Consider the following 15363-nt stretch of genomic DNA (forward strand, 5'->3'; position numbering starts at 1 on the left):
GTGATGATGAGGGGTCTCGAGATTGTCGTCCAACGTTACCATTTTGACCCCGCGATGGTTCAACATGACGTTGCTCAGCATCATATCATCGTGAGGTATGGGCGATGATGACACGAGGGACGAGAGCGGGAGTTATATGAAGCTGCCATCCCAGCACCGTATTGCCGCTCCAGACTTGAACTAAACACCAAGAGAAGAATTAAACATATCACAATACAGCAAGACAAGAAAATCATGTCGGAGAGAAGACATTCTGGCCCAAAGGCCCCAACTGGTCTCAATGATGAGACGGCCGAAGAGGTCCACGACATCATGCACCAGGCCGAGGTAGAAGAGCAAAAGGTAGGTCGCTGTGATGAATTGAATGCATTTACTAATAAGTAATAGATGCACGGAAAAGATGCGCTGTGTCAGGATGATGTTGGGCCAAGTGAGGAGGGAGAGCAAAAAAAGCAGTCGGCGATGGGCAAGGTTAAAGAGGCGCTGAATCTGGGCAAATAAATGCTGCGACAACCAAGGTACTTGACGATGGGAATACTTTCTTATGTTGGTGTTAATACCAAATTGTTACATTAATTGATCCTAAGTTATTTATCGGCGATGCGGAATTAATTACTCAATTGAAAGGGTATAAAACAAAACACTAGGGGTATCTTGACATTATCATCCTCCGCCATCATCAGCAACACGCATCACATCCCAAGAACAAGACGCGCCGAAAACAAAACGACAATCGCCAACATCATACCACCTGGGCTATTCAACCCCATCGCGCCGTCCTCATCCACTGGCTTCCCATCAGCAGCACTCACCTTCTCTCCACTAGGATACCGAATATTAACAACCGCCTCCCCCTTCAACTCATCCGGCACGCCCATCGTATGCGGACACTTGGCCTGGTTCTGCGCCGGATAATCCAACTCACACGTCTCATCGTGTCCAAGCGTACATATCGAGTCCAGAATATTATAAAGCACGTAATTATCGCCCACCCACGTACTCTCATTCCGATCGAGGCACGATGTCAAAAAGTTCATGCTATTCGCTGCGCTAAGCGGGAGCCTGCTCTTCTTTGTATGTATTAAATCGGAGCACTTGGATGCGTCGACGTTGGAGTATGTCATCTCGACGGGACCGCCGGCCGTGGGCTTGTCGGTGGCAGAGTAGCCTGTGTAGAGGTAATTCCACGCATCGTAGCTAACGTCGTAGGCACCCTGTGATTGATCCACGCGGAGGAGGTGCACGGTGCGGTCCTGGTACGTGAGCGCGATGCAGATGTTGTTGCAGTCGACCGAATACGGCCAGTAGGCGATGCGATTCGTATTGACCTGGTGATATTAGCCCGATTGAATGGACGAAGCGATGGGTTTAATGTCGCGTACTTTGCACCCGGGGACGCCAATTGACGAGGAGTAACTATCATGCGGCGTCGCCCAAACCGTGCCGCCGTCTGAGTTGCGCGCGTAGGATAGAGCGACGAAGGAGTGGACGAGCAGCGAGAGCCGCAGCATTTTTGAGGGAGTGAACACGCCTGACGTAGGGCGAGAGGAATGAGTGTGATTGAAGGCATTTTCTTTTGCGACAGCCACGCGAGGAAACGGGGGGAGTATTAGGGGTCTGGGGGGAGGGAATTGGACCTGATCTTTACTGGATTGAGATTAAGCATTGATTACGGGCATGGCATTAGGCTGTTTTGGGGATGATATGGCGAGAGGGGACAGGGGTTGGAATGAGTTGTTTTTTTCTTGATCTCGGCACTTCGGGAGTGGATTGAGCAGTGAGTGGTCTTTGCGATTGTGCATTAGTAAAAGGCTCATTCAGTTGTAATAATTATGTGAAGAATATTGACGTACATAGAGTGTTGGTGAAATGTCTCGTTTGTTTAATCACTGGCATGCGACACTACACAGTACATTACTGAATTGACCAAAAACACAAATGATCCTCTCACCCACGGACCAACCGCTCCCTCCACAAAACATGACAGTTTCAAGCCCCGTATCTCGCATCATGATCCCCCATCCAAGCCCACCTCCACAAAATACCCCTCTTGGCAGGGCTGAGCTACAGAAACCAAACCCGACTAATACGCGTTGACGTCGACGCCGCAGAAATGCTGTTTTAGTCTCGGGACATGATCCCTCGTTGAGACCGTGTTCGTGATGCCAAGATGGGGGCCATTTCAGATATTCTGCCTATATAAACCTGCGAGCAATTACCCCAAGTATTGTTCCTGTTCAAAGCATCTTAGTTCAGTGCATCGCACACAATGACTCGTCTCTATAATTTCATCGCTTTTCTCATACCTTCTGTTCTTGCTGGCTCTGTGCCCAAGACTTGCAAGGCCTACCCTGGGTCGTCTGACTGGCCTTCGCACAAGGCGTGGTCTCGTCTTAATGATACTTTAGACGGGAGACTCTTTGCGCCTGTTCCCCCTGGGGCTGTTTGTCACAAAGGCTGGCCGACTTATGACAAAGATACTTGCCCCAAGATCGCCGAGGCATGGAAGCATTATGATCTTCACACGCAGGATCCTGTCTCGCTTATTTATGATCAGTATTCGAACTGGACGTGTCTTCCGGATGAGAGTTATCCGTGTAGTGCAAGTGGATATCCTGCTTATGTTGTTAATGTTACCAAGGCGGAGGATATCAAGATTGGAGTCGACTTTGGTAAGTATTCCACGATTTACCCAGAGCTTTGCTAATGAATGATAGCTCGGAAGAACAACGTCAGACTCATTGTCAAAAACACTGGCCATGACTACATGGGCCGCTCCATTGCCCCAGGTTCTCTCTCCCTCTGGACGCACCATCTCAAGGACATAACCTACCACAAAGGCGCCTTTAAACTTTACAACTCCAAGACCGTCATTACCGGGGATGCTGTTACTACCGGTGCGGGAACCCAGATGTATGACCTCTACACCATGCTGGATAAGTTTGGCCGTGTAGTCGTTGGCGGCGGCGGAAAGACTGTCGGTCTCGGAGGCTACGTCACCGGCGGTGGTCATTCACTCCTATCAACTAAACATGGTCTTGCAGTTGATCAGGTCCTCCAGATGACAATGGTCACGCCATCTGGGAAGGTTCTGACTGTTAATGAAGATAGCCATCCCGACCTCTTCTGGGCAATGCGAGGAGTAAGTCAGCTACCATTCAACTACCCATCTATACTACCCATTTACCACCCATTTATACCACTCATTCTTACTACTCATTCTTACTACCCATTATACTAACAATATAGGGCGGCGGCTCAACCTTTGGCATTCTCACATCTATAACCATGAAAGTCTACAAAACCCCCAAAATCACCGCATCAGCCTTCACAATCGGAACATCCGCCGCCGCACCCTTCAAATACGACCTCCTCGCCTACATCCTCTCCCAATTCCCCTCTTTATCCGACGCCGGTCTTTCAGGCTATACAAACCTCAGCCCCCAAACACCCAACCCCGCCGGCGGCACTGACCAAGTAGCGGGCATTCAAGGTGTCTTTGCGGCACAGGACGTTGATGACCCAGATTACATTCTCAAGCTGTTCAAGCCGATTAATGATACTATTCAGAAGCGGTGGCCGGGGGCTGTGCAGTTTAGTGCTACGAGGGAAGAGTATGGCTCGTTCTTGGAGTGGTATGATGTTTATTTTGATCAGGGCGCTGCGGGGGTGACGCTGTATCTTGCTTCGAGATTGTTGGGGAGGGAGGCGGTGGGTGATAAGAAGTTTAAGGGGGCGTTGGAGGAGAGTTTAGATGCTGCCGGGGGGTTGACGGTTCATTTGATCGCTGGGAAGGGTGTTAGGGATGCGAAGCCTAGAGGGGGGAGTACAGCTGTCAACCCGGGATGGAGGGAAAGTTATATTCACGCGAGTAAGTTGAAGAACCTTGGCTTTCACCTTGAACTTTACTGACCAGTATATCAGTATCTGGAGAGTCCTTTGAGCCTTTCAACAAGACTTCTGAAGCTGAGGCCGTCAAGAGGTTGAATGCCTCCATGGAGCCATTCCGCAAACTGTCCCCAGATACAGGTGCTTATATCAACGAGGTAAGACTTTCTACACTACTAGATATAATGCTTGATTAACATGCACTAGGCTCTTCCTTTCGAGCCAGACTGGCAGCATGCCTTTTGGGGCAAGAAATACGAGAAACTTTTATCGATCAAGGGGAGCATTGATCCTGGTGACGTTTTATGGTGCTTCCCTTGTGTCGGAAGTGAGAAGTGGCAACAGATCGATAATGGCCGTCTGTGCCGAGTCAAATGAGTCTGCGATAAGAACATCGGCAAGGGCTGCAAACTGAGTGGAGTTGAGTTGATGCCGATGAACTATGTATATGGCCAGCAATAGCTTATGTCTACAACTTTGGTTCGCAAACAGCGATGAACGGTGAAATGACGCCTAAAAGAAATTAGCAATGCCATTAGTAGATATTTACATAACTTACTGCTCAAGAAAAGCCTTCCGGTCTTGACATCATGCACAACCGTCGTAGCAGCGGGCAAAACTTCTCCCTCCGCATCCTCAAGCACTTTCTCAACAGCATACTCCCCCTCAACTCTCCTAACTCTCAACACAGCACTAGGCGGATGAGCACTGTACGGGTCATCATACGCTTTGAAGATCTCAACGCCTATAGGAAATGCAGCGATCCAGATATCATCATTCTCATCGATCGATGCATTATCAACTCCATAGCCTAGGTTGACTTCGTTAATCTTTTCTAGGTCTTTGTTGGGAAGGATGCGGTAGATGTATAAACGACCTGTTATGGAGTCTGGGAGGTAGAGGATGTTGTCTTTTATGGCGAGACCGTTTGGGAATTGGAGGTTTGGTGCAACCGTTTTGCAGGATTGAGTATCGCAGAAGGTTACGTCGGAGAAGCCTAGAATCATGGACAAATGATGCCGCTGTCTTGTTAGTATGAGCTATAAAATAGGCATTGGATTCTTTACCCAGCCGAATTTATAGGGGCCGTGATCATTGCTGATATAAAACGATTTATCATTCATCGCCGCAACACGGTTTGGAGTGGCAATTCCATGGTTAGCATAGGTCCGAACATGCTTCATCTCCGTGGCTTGGGGGCCAGTAGCAAAGTGCTCGATAGTCGCGTTTCCACCATGAAAGTATTGATCTACCAATTTTCCGTCTGCGTCGATCGAAGGTCGCAAATTGACGAGAAATAAATCAATATCGCCATTGCCTTGCTCCACGCCAGAGAAACCAGCGAGGTTGCTCAGTCCATCACCAGCTGTACCCTCGAAATCGGGTGTTTTCAGCGTTCGGAACTCAAAGCCGTTATCAGCTGGCTTATCGATATCCAGCGCAACGATAGCGTCGCGCTGCGATCGACCCGAAACATTGCGATACCCAACACTACACGATCATCAATACACTGGAAATTTAAGCTGGATAAAGGCTAACAAACTTTGGCTGCCATTGCCCTCGTGCAAATGGATCCGAGCACGCGAGGAACAATTGGCGCGTGGATTGTGATAAGTACATGTCCTCGCAAGCTTCCAGCCGATGATGCACGATTTTACGGCATTGGTAGGGGAAGTCACTGAGCGGTTGGATGGTTCTGTTTATGCCGAAACCAAGCCATATTGCTTCTTTGAGGTAGATCTGGAAGAGGATCGCGAGGAGGGCGGTGGCTGCGATGCTGATTTTGGTGAAGATGGCCATCTTGTGAACGTTGGCTATGATGATTTGAGACGAGAAAATAAAATTAGAACGTGGTTGGATGAAGGATGCGCATCCTGGCCAAGTCAAATAACCGCTGCTGTCATGGTCGGATGAATGCAAGCCGACGGTTTTGGAAGAGTCGTGGATGCATTAGAGTCACATCTTCAATTCAGCATCAATTCGTCCCAGTTCATCAACCAAGTATCACATCACCAAATCAATCAAGGCTGTCATAAAAAGTCAATGTCGTATAAATACATCCAATCGATGTAAATATCCAATCTAAGAATAATACGCTTCTAGAAGCAAGATACAAAATGAAAGGGAATAATTATCATCCCATATCTACCATCGCAAAAAAGTATCTACGCTTCACCTTATTAAATAAGTATTAAATGCCTCTCATCCATTATATCCTTTTTACAGAGCTGCCACAAATGCGCCGACGATAAACGCCGCAAGCGCTGGGACGTTCCACGCGCTCGCCCCGTTGACGATCGCAGGGCTGGTGCCCGTTGGCTCCGAAGGTGTTGAGTCAGCGGGTGTGCCTGTTGGCTTGACGACGGTGGCGACGGTGTTGGGGGGCTGCGCGTAGACGTGAGTGGGCTCGTAGGTGTGAAGCTCCTCGAGAGGGTTGCCGCCGGTAGGCTTAGAAGCGGTGCCAGTGGGCTCAGGGTAGTCCTGTGTAGCGTGGCCCTTGGTGGGTTGCTCATAGCCTGGCTTGGTGTAGTGGCCTGTGAAAGTACCGTTGTTGTGATGGTTAGAACCAGGAGGTCCGCAGGTGGTGCAGTGGCCGGGAATAGGAGTGGGCTTGGGCGCCTTGACGACCGATGTGATGGTGACGGTGCGGTATCCCTTGGTGGTAGCCTCCTTGCAGCCAAAGTTTCCAAAGCCACAGTGGATAGCTTCGGGGATGGTGAACACGCCGGTGGGTTGCTCGGGGTTGATGATCTGCGTGTTGTGCACGATCCCGGTGGTGACGTCGCCCTTGTTGCAGGAGCCGGAACCAGGGCAGGATGTAATGGTATACACGCGTGTCGATGTGAGGGTCGATTTGACGGGACCCTTGGTGGGTTGAGGAGCAACGCCTGTAGCCTCGGAGCCAGGGCAGTATGTTGTGAGAGAAGTGATGATCTCGGTGGTGACATGGCCGACGGGGCAGTCGGTGACGCTGGGAGGGCAGGCAGTGACCGTGTAGACCTTGCTGGTTGTGACGGTGGAAGTGATGGTTGTAGAGGGAGCAGAGGTAGTAGGGAGAACATAAGTGTTGCCAGATCCGCCAGTAGAGGTTGCATTGGGCTTGGAGGTTGTGAAAGTAGTGTTGGAGTAACGAGTAGTAGAGAAGGAAAGGGTAGTATCGGCGGTCGTCTCAGCAGAAGAAACAGACTCGGTGACAGACTCAGAAGCAGTCTCGGTGGAAGTAGGAGCTCCAGACGTGGTGGTAGAGTCAGAGCCGCACTCACCAACCAAGTCAGGCACGGCATTGGGACCAGTACCGATAGCGACGAGGTTAGTACCGCAGTCCTCGTTGTTAGCGAGCCAGACATTCCTGTTATCCCAATCGTACACGACGTAGGCAGCGCGGAGGAAAGTGTCGCCGAGAACGGGGAACTCATCGTCCTGGAAGACGCCGAGAACGCAGCGGTCGTCGTTGTGCCAGATAAAGTCTGCGTAGGGGACCTTGATGACGGTGTTGCCGAACTTAAAGTCGACGGTGCCCTTGAGGTCGGCGACGGAGCAGTCGACGTCGACGTAGGCGCCGGGGGTTCGCTGGGCGGTGGGGAAGGCTGCGACGATCTTGTTGAAGATGGCGCCGGGGAGGGCGCTGACGGTGTATCCGCTGTCGAGGAGGACGGGCTGGCCGTTTGTCTGGGAGAAGATTGCGTCTTCGGAGCCGTCGTCTTGGATGATGCTGATGCCGTCGAGGTGGACCCAGTAACTACGATTGTTAGACGGGCGCTTGTTTCAATTGAGCGCGGGGGGACTTACCGGGTGAGACCATCGGGGGAGGACTCGGCGGGGATGATGGGGCGCTTCTCAAGACGACCGGTGTATTTCTTGGTGTCGAGACCACCAAAGATGACGGCGCCGCGATCGCTATCGAGGGTGCGAATGTCGAGACTCAATGCGCGGCTCTTGATGAGGCCCTGCTTGACCATGCTGTCAATCACGAGGGGGTACGGCGCATCCCAACCATTCAGATCAGGCGCAGCGCCCATGATACCAACGCTGGTAAAAGAACTATCGTATGCGACACCGAAAACTTGGTTACGAATATTTGCAGCTAAATCTCGTCAGCACAAAAACCCCCCATGTCTCAGCGAGGAATGCTAGTCTCACATCCAACGACAACATGGTCGTAGCCATAGTTCCAATAAGCATACCCAGTGCCGTAGACGACACCACCAGTAGTGTTGAGGTTAACCCAAGTGCTACTCTCGCCGAAATGACCAAAGGATTCGCAAAACGCGGGCTGCTGCGCCTTGGAGCACACGGGGTTGACCCAGAGCTCTGCGGAGCCCGTGTCCAGATTGACGGTGACTTTCTGCCCTGGGGTCCCGAGCTCAACGTCTATGCTGTAGAAGAAACCGTTCTGCTGGCTCTCGAGGGCGACTTCGTTCTGGCGCTTGGTTACGCCTTTTACGACGGGTGCGCCGGTGGAAACCTTGAGGGGGAAGCGGATAAGGCCATCTTCAGCGGGAGCGACAGCGTGAGCCAGCGCGGGGGCCGCGAAGGCGAGGAAAAGAGCGGACAACATCTCAGCAAATCAATTGAGACGTTTTGTTAATCGGGAATAGAGAGAAAGAAAAAAGAGACAGGGGAAGGAAATAAGATGGGAATTTGTTAACCCGGCGTAGAGAGTGACCGGGGAAACGAAACAATTATAACCACCAAAGAAGATGGTGAATTGGAAGAGAGGTTGGAAGAACTAAAAATGGAGAGGGCGGGAATTTTCTGTGTTGGTGCTGTTTCTATATAAAACCCAAGCTGCAGATGCACTGCAGTATGCAGAGCTAAGGGGCCTTGTCTTGGATGATCTGTGCCTGGCGCTAAGGAGGGAGGGGGGGCCTCGTGTAGCGCCAGGTCATTAGAAGCGGATTCTCAAGTTAAGATGACGTGGAAAGCAAAAAAGAGGGGAAATAGAGAAAGATAAAGGATTAAATATTTAATATCTTTGTGGGTATATACAAAGCGCCCTTTGTCAATCTCTCAGCTGAAGGGTTGTTTTATCTGCAGAAGTGATAAATACGAGACTCCCTTATGCGCTGTTCCCTCGTTAGGGGTCACGTCAGCTCCGCAGTTGGTGCGGGCTTAGCGCCTTGCCATTGTGAGATTAGCTATCCCCCCCGCCGTCGTATGGAACACACAGTTGATTGAATACGGGGTCTTGTTATTTCCAGATCCCACCGATCTTGAGTTTGAAACAGCGCACGGGAAGGGATGAGCAGCTTTCCCTGAATTAAACGCGTCCCGAGACATTGACACCTCGGATCCCGTGTTTGTCTTGCCTTAGGGTTCACAGTAGAGGTTGGGAATAAGCTCACGACAGATTTGTTGGCGTACCCGCTGTGCAAAAACGGCGTGCAGCGCCACGTCGACCTTTTCCCGCAAGCTTTGACGAGATGTCACCCTGTCGATGCAAGCCACAATCTGTGGTGCGCCGTTGAGTTACTGGTGCGGGAAAAGGTTATTGCTGGAGGTTTGATTGAGATCAGCGAGTTGGATGGAGGGAAATGAACGGGGTTGGATTGGAGGGTGTTAGACCACTGTAAGCGCAGTTTGTCAATTGACGGGCTTGCTGTAGAGGGATTGGTTGGTGTTTGTGCTCGGCCGAGATGGTCGGGAAATGGCGGGGCTGTTGGCGAACTGACGATCCCGAGAGCGCTTTTAGCATGAAATGGTAAAGCCGCATTAGCTCAAGGGCATATCTGTGAGGCTCGTATGTTAATTATTTATAAACAAATCAACAGACGTCTCGTCAAGGAACTTCGAGTACACATTAAATCTTGTTTATCGCGGAGATGCCTCTAATGAGATGCTGATGAAAGCACTGCGGGTCAAATGCTGGTCGCGACACTCGGTTCTTGTCGCCCAAAATACGTAACCAGTTGATATAATTTCTCTGTATCACCCCAGCTATTGAAGCAATTCTGCATCAAGACATCCTCCAACATGATATTTTACGAGATAGTAACTTTCGACGTGAGACCAAGACATAGACAGAGGCTGGTTTTCAACTTTAATTGTCATGTGTCCGTGCTACCCTGCAGTCCTACCAGAGCCCATGCTGTGAAGCCTCAATGCGGCAAGACACGTGTTGACCATGAGACCAACAATCTCCAACCCTCAACAAGATCCTTGCTCTAACGTATCAAGAAGCGAAGATACACTATATGCATATCATTATTTGTCTCGCATTCATCTCCCTCCAACCCACCATTGTCTAGGGAATGCCATGCCCCATTTCCTCATCAGCACTCTCAACTCATCCTCCGTCCCTGGCACAACATTAATGAAAACCCTTCCACCATCTCCCTCGCTCATACAAGGTTCAGAATGCATAGCTCCATACTCTCTACCAACCTTAAACACAGAGCATTCACCTATCTCTGCTGCTTCTGCACCAAAAGGTTCCAGCACAGTAGCTAGTTCATCGCGCACAGCATCTGCTGCAGCTGCACAGCCAACACAGCGGATTGACACACACTCATGTTCTGTGCTTGCAGCGTCACGAGCGGACTCTTGTGCTTTGCGTGCGTGAAGTTGATGGGACCCAGGTATGAAGAGCGTTGAGGGGCCGAGAAGCGTAGTGCAGATCTTGAAGTCCGTTCCGGTGGGTTGATGATGTTTTTGGTGTTGGGATTTGAGACCTAGGCGCGTGCCGGGGAGTATGTCTGTGGTGAAGAAGAGTTCATCGGTATGCCATCTCGGTTGATCAAATTCGCGTGTCGGCGTCGTGGCGCGTATAGTGAGGAAATAATGCTTAAACCCCTTGTCCAGGAGAACATTCTTGATATAGTTCAGAAAAGGATCAAGTCTCGAGCGAATAGAGCCAGTAAAGACTTGGCTCTCAAAGTCATTCAAGTTGTCCGGTAATGATGACTTCGAAGGCTCAAGGAGCGGACCGCAGTAGCACCAATAGGCGGAACGCTTGACGGTTATCGAGTCCTGGTGTTGATCGGCATCGTCAAGATACTTCAGAAACCTGAATTCCCTGTCAGGGTATGTATCTACGGCTGCCATAATTGTTATATGAGAGAACTGATAAGAAGAAAAATGGTTAATGTCGGTTGAGCGGTCAAATGGCGTGAATCCTTCTCGTCGCTTACTGGTGACTAAGCAGGCATGAAGCCGAAAGAGGCCTCATGCAGTTGGCTTGTGACATCTAAATTCGCAGATAATACTGTATCTTCAGCTGAGAAGGTACATATATTGCCGAAATATGTATCCGTGAGGGTCAGCAAAAGTGGAAATTATCGTCGATGAGTGGACTGAGAGGAAAAGTCCCATTTCAAGCTTTTTCTCAACAGATGACCCAGTTCATTCACACCACGAGGAAGTAATTCGGCGGGCATCATTGACAGAAGACTATGGTAGCGCTTGATGGAAGAGATGTAGGATCGAACACGTATAATTGTTCCACGTACAACGCTGCCAAGCTCTGGTTTACAAGACATCAAACTGTTGCCTCTCTTCAACTTCCGGACGCAAGTACGATGTGATGATTTGATTAGTTGGTAGTCTATATTAAAACTTCATAAAAACTCATAAAACACTATTTTCAAACTAAGATCCATTATTTTTTTTTAAATCCACAACTCCTTCTATCCAGTCCAAGAATGCACCATCTCCACAAACCTCTCAACCTGCGCCGCCTCCGTCGCCCACGTCGTCAACAATCTAATAACAGCCTCATCATCACCACACTTTTCCCAAACATAAAAACTAAAACTCTCCTTCAGCACCTTGATCAAACTCAACGGCAGTACGGCAAAGACCTGATTCGTCTCAGTCGCAGCATAAACTGAAAATCCTCCCTGCGCTATACCGCTTGACAACGACTCAGCAGCCAGATTCGCCTTGCGCGCTAGTTCAAAGTACAGATCGTCCTCGAAGAGCTCTGCAAATTGCGCGCCGATGACGCGGCCTTTTGCGAGGAGGGAACCGTGCTGCTTGACGTAGAATTCGAATTCTGAAGAGAGGCGGGCGTCTTTTACGACGACGGCTTCACCGAGGAGGGCGCCGTTTTTGGTGCCGCCTATCCAGAAGATATCTGTGAGTTCGAGAATATCGGAGAGGGTCATGTCGTTTGCTTTGGAGGCGAGGGCGGTGCCGATGCGAGCGCCGTCGAGGAAGAGAATAAGGCCGTTCTTTTCGCAGACTTGTTTTATAGCTGCGAGTTCGGCGCGAGAGTATATCGTTCCGATCTCGGTGGCGTTGGAGATATACACCAGTCGCGGTTTCGCCATGTGAGGAAAATGCCAATTATCATCTAGCGCACGCTCGATCGTCGAAGGCGTAAGCTTTCCATTATGCGGTGTGACGTTGATGATTTTGTGGCCGCTTGCTTCTACTGCGCCTGTCTCCCTTGTCACGATGTGGCCGGAGCTAGCAGCGATGACAGCTTCATGGGGTCGGAGACAGGCGGCGATGGAGATGGCATTGGCTGATGTCCCGCTGGGCACGAAGAATATGCCAACGTCGTTGCGGCCGAGATGCCGACGGATTCGCTCCCGTGCGAGATCGCAGTACGTATCGCCTCCGTAGCCGGTCTCTTGGGTCGTGTTGCTGGTGATCAAGGCTTTGAGAAGAGCGGGATGTGCACCCTCGCTATAATCGTCCATGAAACTATAGCGAGGAATTGAGGTTGGTATTTGAGACGGCATTTTGATGATTGAATTAGAAATTGTGTAGGTGTATGTTGGCTGTGATGGTGCTGCACTAATTCTGGCATTTCTATATAGATGAGTTCATCCCCACTCGATGATCCACAGATGAATCACAGAATCGAGGTGTTAGTAACTGGCGTGTTAGTCAAACCCTCGTGGTGGGTCGTTTACTCAACATTCCATTACGCTTCCCGAAACTTTACCAAGCCCAAATGCGCTAGTAATGCCGCCCTCACACGTTTATCGCATCATGTGAGGAGTTGTAAAAGATAACGAGAACCGGCCCGGTTGGTTGCATCACGGGGACATTGATATCGTATTCGCAGCGTCAAGAGAAAAATCGATAAAGCTTCGATAAGTCTCCACAGTCGAAGAGTCGAGCGGTTTCGGGTACGTAAGGATCTTTTGATACTTTGGCTTCAGCGGCATCCCCGTCGCCGTCACATCGCTGGCTTGGTCCCAGAGCTCAGGATACTTTTCGAAGAATGCGGGGTCGATCTTGTAGTAGCCCGCGCCCTTGTCCATGTTCAATTTGTTAAACGCGGCGCGGGCATATGCAGGCGATGAGAATAGCGTTGAGATGTCTGGGGCGGGAAGCATGGCGATTGTGTTTTCGCTCTCGGATGTTGCGGAGGACATGGTGTTGATGAGGTCTGTCACACGCACGTAGACTGTTATCTGCGGGGCGCCTAGGACGAGATCTGACATGAGCGCCTCGACGACGTAGCCGGTTACAGCGTCGCAGAAGATTTGGTCGATGTGGGGATTTGCAGAGTGTAGTTGGATTAAACGATCGCGAATTGTGGCAAAGGGGATCCAGTCGATGATGCCGGGGTGAGGATTCTCGAGCTGTGCTGGTGTAGGGCGGTAGCGCGGATGGAGTTTGTTGAAGGTTGCGGAGGAGGGGTACAGTTGCCAGGCTGTGAGCTCGATGATGTGGTAGAAGCGTGTTTTGGCGTACCATGCCATTACGTCTGGGCGGGTCATGCTGTTGAACATGGATAAGACCATGAGGACCGGTTGGTAGACACTACGGATGTTAGGAAGCTTTGAAGATGTAGCGAGGGGGATGTATACCTTTGCACAGGATTATGGCCTTCTGGAACGAATCCAAGCGTATTGAGCTTATTCTTAAGCATTCGCTGAAGTAGCTGAATGTGATCTGAGAATGGTGAATTGGTAAAAGAGTAATCTTTCCCAAGGACTAGACTCGACTCGGCTGTTGCGTTGATGGCGGTTAGATAAGGTTGCATTCCCATCTGATACTCATGGCTCCAGATATTCGGGATCTGAGAATAAAATGGGCTTGTGCCGGACACGTTGATGAGCTCTGACGAGATGCCATTATCTGTTGATGCTTCAATCAATCGCTATTAGCCTGGCTTCATAAAAGGAATGCTGATACTTACCAGTGACGCTCGATGATGAAAACGACGGATCAAAGTCCAGAATCGACGGATCAAACGCCTCGAGGTCAATTGATTGCAGTGCCGACTCTTCAACACTCCGATCGCCATTCCCAGTCTTTCCACTTAACCGCTCATCTCTTTCTCTCTCACCATCTCTCTGCCGCTCATCCACCTCACCACTGGCAGTATCATCAAGCGTCTTAGCCACCGAGTCACTCAACAACTGCACCGACGCCATCATTCGCGACATCTTCGTCTGAACATCAATCAACTGCTGTCTCAGCAATTTATTCTCCTTCTGCAGCGCTTCCACGCGCTCACTGTCAGATCGCTGGTCCGCGTTCACGCGGTTCTTAAGCTCGCGGATACATTCTGCTTGTCGGCGACGAAACGCTCGCTGCGATAAGCGATTGCGGAGTTTTCTACATTTTTGTCAGCGAGGATGGAGAGATTTGCGGTGGCTTGGGGGAACGTACTTTCGTTCTTGTTCAGTTAGGGTGGCGTTCTTTTCTTCTGGGTGAGGTGAGTCCATGATGTCTTGTCTCGGTGTGCAGATGATCGCTCAGCTTGACAGGGCTTGGATCTGGATCGAAACCCGGGACCGGCATTTGAGAGTTGGAGGTGGAGAGGGGCTTTCTTCATTGGAGGTTAATGCTTGGAGCGGCCTTTTGCGGTTAGGAACGGTGAGTTTGGGCCGTTGTTGGGGGCATTCCCCACTGAAGTTTCTAGAGTTGGGGAATAAGTCGCTGATACCATGATTCTGTGGTTCATCCTCGACTTGAAGTAACAAAGAAGCTAGGCTTATAAAATGATGGAATATACTCCAATGTGAGTCGACACATATTTGAAATCGCGGGCTCCCACCAAAACTTTTCATCTGTCAGGGCATTGCTGATGCTGCGATCGAGCTGCAGGGCGTAGAAGCCGAGGAGAAGAAGAGGCGTGAGGAACATGTCGAGTCTCTTACGTGAGCTTGAGGTATTCAATTGGGAGATGTGATGGTCAACCTACTTTCTGATTGACGACTGCCTTCTCTTCATCGTCCTATGCCGAAAATCTGAGATAAAAAATCACCATGGTTCTTCTTGCACGAGCCCCGATTTTGTACAGGATACATTCTGATTTTCTTGTAAATAAGATCTTAAGACGTTTGTCTTAATATCTCCTCTAACGCTCAGCCGTGATATGGTCACCTAAAGTCCAGCTCAATGTGAACAAAGTCGCATGGCTTCAGAGCATATCGCTTACTTTTGGGGGGTTCAATATGCAGCTATTTGTAGATCCCGAGCATAGATACGTGAAATGCCCTCAATTGGCTATTCTAGAACCAAAAGCGGGCTGCAGACTGAGAGAGCGGCCGCCGGGTTACATCGATA

At 50.1% G+C, this 15363-nt stretch overlaps 8 protein-coding genes across 8 annotated transcripts; 2 read left to right on the plus strand and 6 right to left on the minus strand.

Annotated features, from left to right (window-relative positions):
* Positions 1–234: 234 nt before the first annotated feature.
* FVEG_10113 (hypothetical protein) lies at positions 235–501 on the plus strand (the record flags this gene model as incomplete). The annotated part of the gene is made up of 2 exons (XM_018899172.1): positions 235–342; positions 388–501. 2 exons carry the CDS (start codon positions 235–237, stop codon positions 499–501), a joined length of 222 nt encoding a protein of 73 aa, XP_018757188.1.
* Positions 502–539: 38 nt separating this feature from the next.
* FVEG_10112 (hypothetical protein) lies at positions 540–1649 on the minus strand. Its single transcript, XM_018899171.1, has 2 exons — positions 1383–1649; positions 540–1328 (listed from the first exon to the last, which is right to left on the minus strand). Exons 1-2 carry the CDS (start codon positions 1509–1511, stop codon positions 693–695), a joined length of 765 nt encoding a protein of 254 aa, XP_018757187.1. The 5' UTR covers positions 1512–1649; the 3' UTR covers positions 540–692.
* A 620-nt stretch (positions 1650–2269) lies between these two features.
* On the plus strand, positions 2270–4341 carry FVEG_10111 (hypothetical protein; the record flags this gene model as incomplete). The annotated part of the gene is made up of 5 exons (XM_018899170.1): positions 2270–2672; positions 2718–3142; positions 3250–3871; positions 3925–4046; positions 4096–4341. 5 exons carry the CDS (start codon positions 2270–2272, stop codon positions 4264–4266), a joined length of 1743 nt encoding a protein of 580 aa, XP_018757186.1. The 3' UTR covers positions 4267–4341.
* FVEG_10110 (hypothetical protein) lies at positions 4107–5875 on the minus strand. The gene is made up of 4 exons (XM_018899169.1): positions 5432–5875; positions 4956–5379; positions 4448–4910; positions 4107–4401 (listed from the first exon to the last, which is right to left on the minus strand). The coding sequence occupies exons 1-4, from the start codon at positions 5686–5688 to the stop codon at positions 4358–4360; spliced, it is 1188 nt and encodes a 395-aa protein (XP_018757185.1). The 5' UTR covers positions 5689–5875; the 3' UTR covers positions 4107–4357.
* A 40-nt stretch (positions 5876–5915) lies between these two features.
* Positions 5916–8700, minus strand: FVEG_10109 (hypothetical protein). Its single transcript, XM_018899168.1, has 3 exons — positions 8029–8700; positions 7678–7972; positions 5916–7627 (listed from the first exon to the last, which is right to left on the minus strand). The coding sequence occupies exons 1-3, from the start codon at positions 8444–8446 to the stop codon at positions 6109–6111; spliced, it is 2232 nt and encodes a 743-aa protein (XP_018757184.1). The 5' UTR covers positions 8447–8700; the 3' UTR covers positions 5916–6108.
* A 1074-nt stretch (positions 8701–9774) lies between these two features.
* FVEG_16723 (hypothetical protein) lies at positions 9775–11075 on the minus strand. The gene is made up of 2 exons (XM_018905964.1): positions 11019–11075; positions 9775–10950 (listed from the first exon to the last, which is right to left on the minus strand). Exon 2 carries the CDS (start codon positions 10930–10932, stop codon positions 10108–10110), a length of 825 nt encoding a protein of 274 aa, XP_018757183.1. The 5' UTR covers positions 10933–10950; positions 11019–11075; the 3' UTR covers positions 9775–10107.
* Positions 11076–11513: 438 nt separating this feature from the next.
* Positions 11514–12575, minus strand: FVEG_10108 (threonine aldolase; the record flags this gene model as incomplete). Its single annotated transcript, XM_018899167.1, has 1 exon — positions 11514–12575. One exon carries the CDS (start codon positions 12573–12575, stop codon positions 11514–11516), a length of 1062 nt encoding a protein of 353 aa, XP_018757182.1.
* Positions 12576–12875: 300 nt separating this feature from the next.
* On the minus strand, positions 12876–14519 carry FVEG_10107 (hypothetical protein; the record flags this gene model as incomplete). Its single annotated transcript, XM_018899166.1, has 4 exons — positions 12876–13608; positions 13656–13935; positions 13988–14409; positions 14464–14519. 4 exons carry the CDS (start codon positions 14517–14519, stop codon positions 12876–12878), a joined length of 1491 nt encoding a protein of 496 aa, XP_018757181.1.
* Between the last annotated feature and the right edge of the window lie 844 nt (positions 14520–15363).

This window comes from Fusarium verticillioides, chromosome 9 (assembly GCF_000149555.1).
Source record: "Fusarium verticillioides 7600 chromosome 9, whole genome shotgun sequence".
Classification (NCBI taxonomy): Eukaryota; Fungi; Ascomycota; class Sordariomycetes; order Hypocreales; family Nectriaceae; genus Fusarium; species Fusarium verticillioides.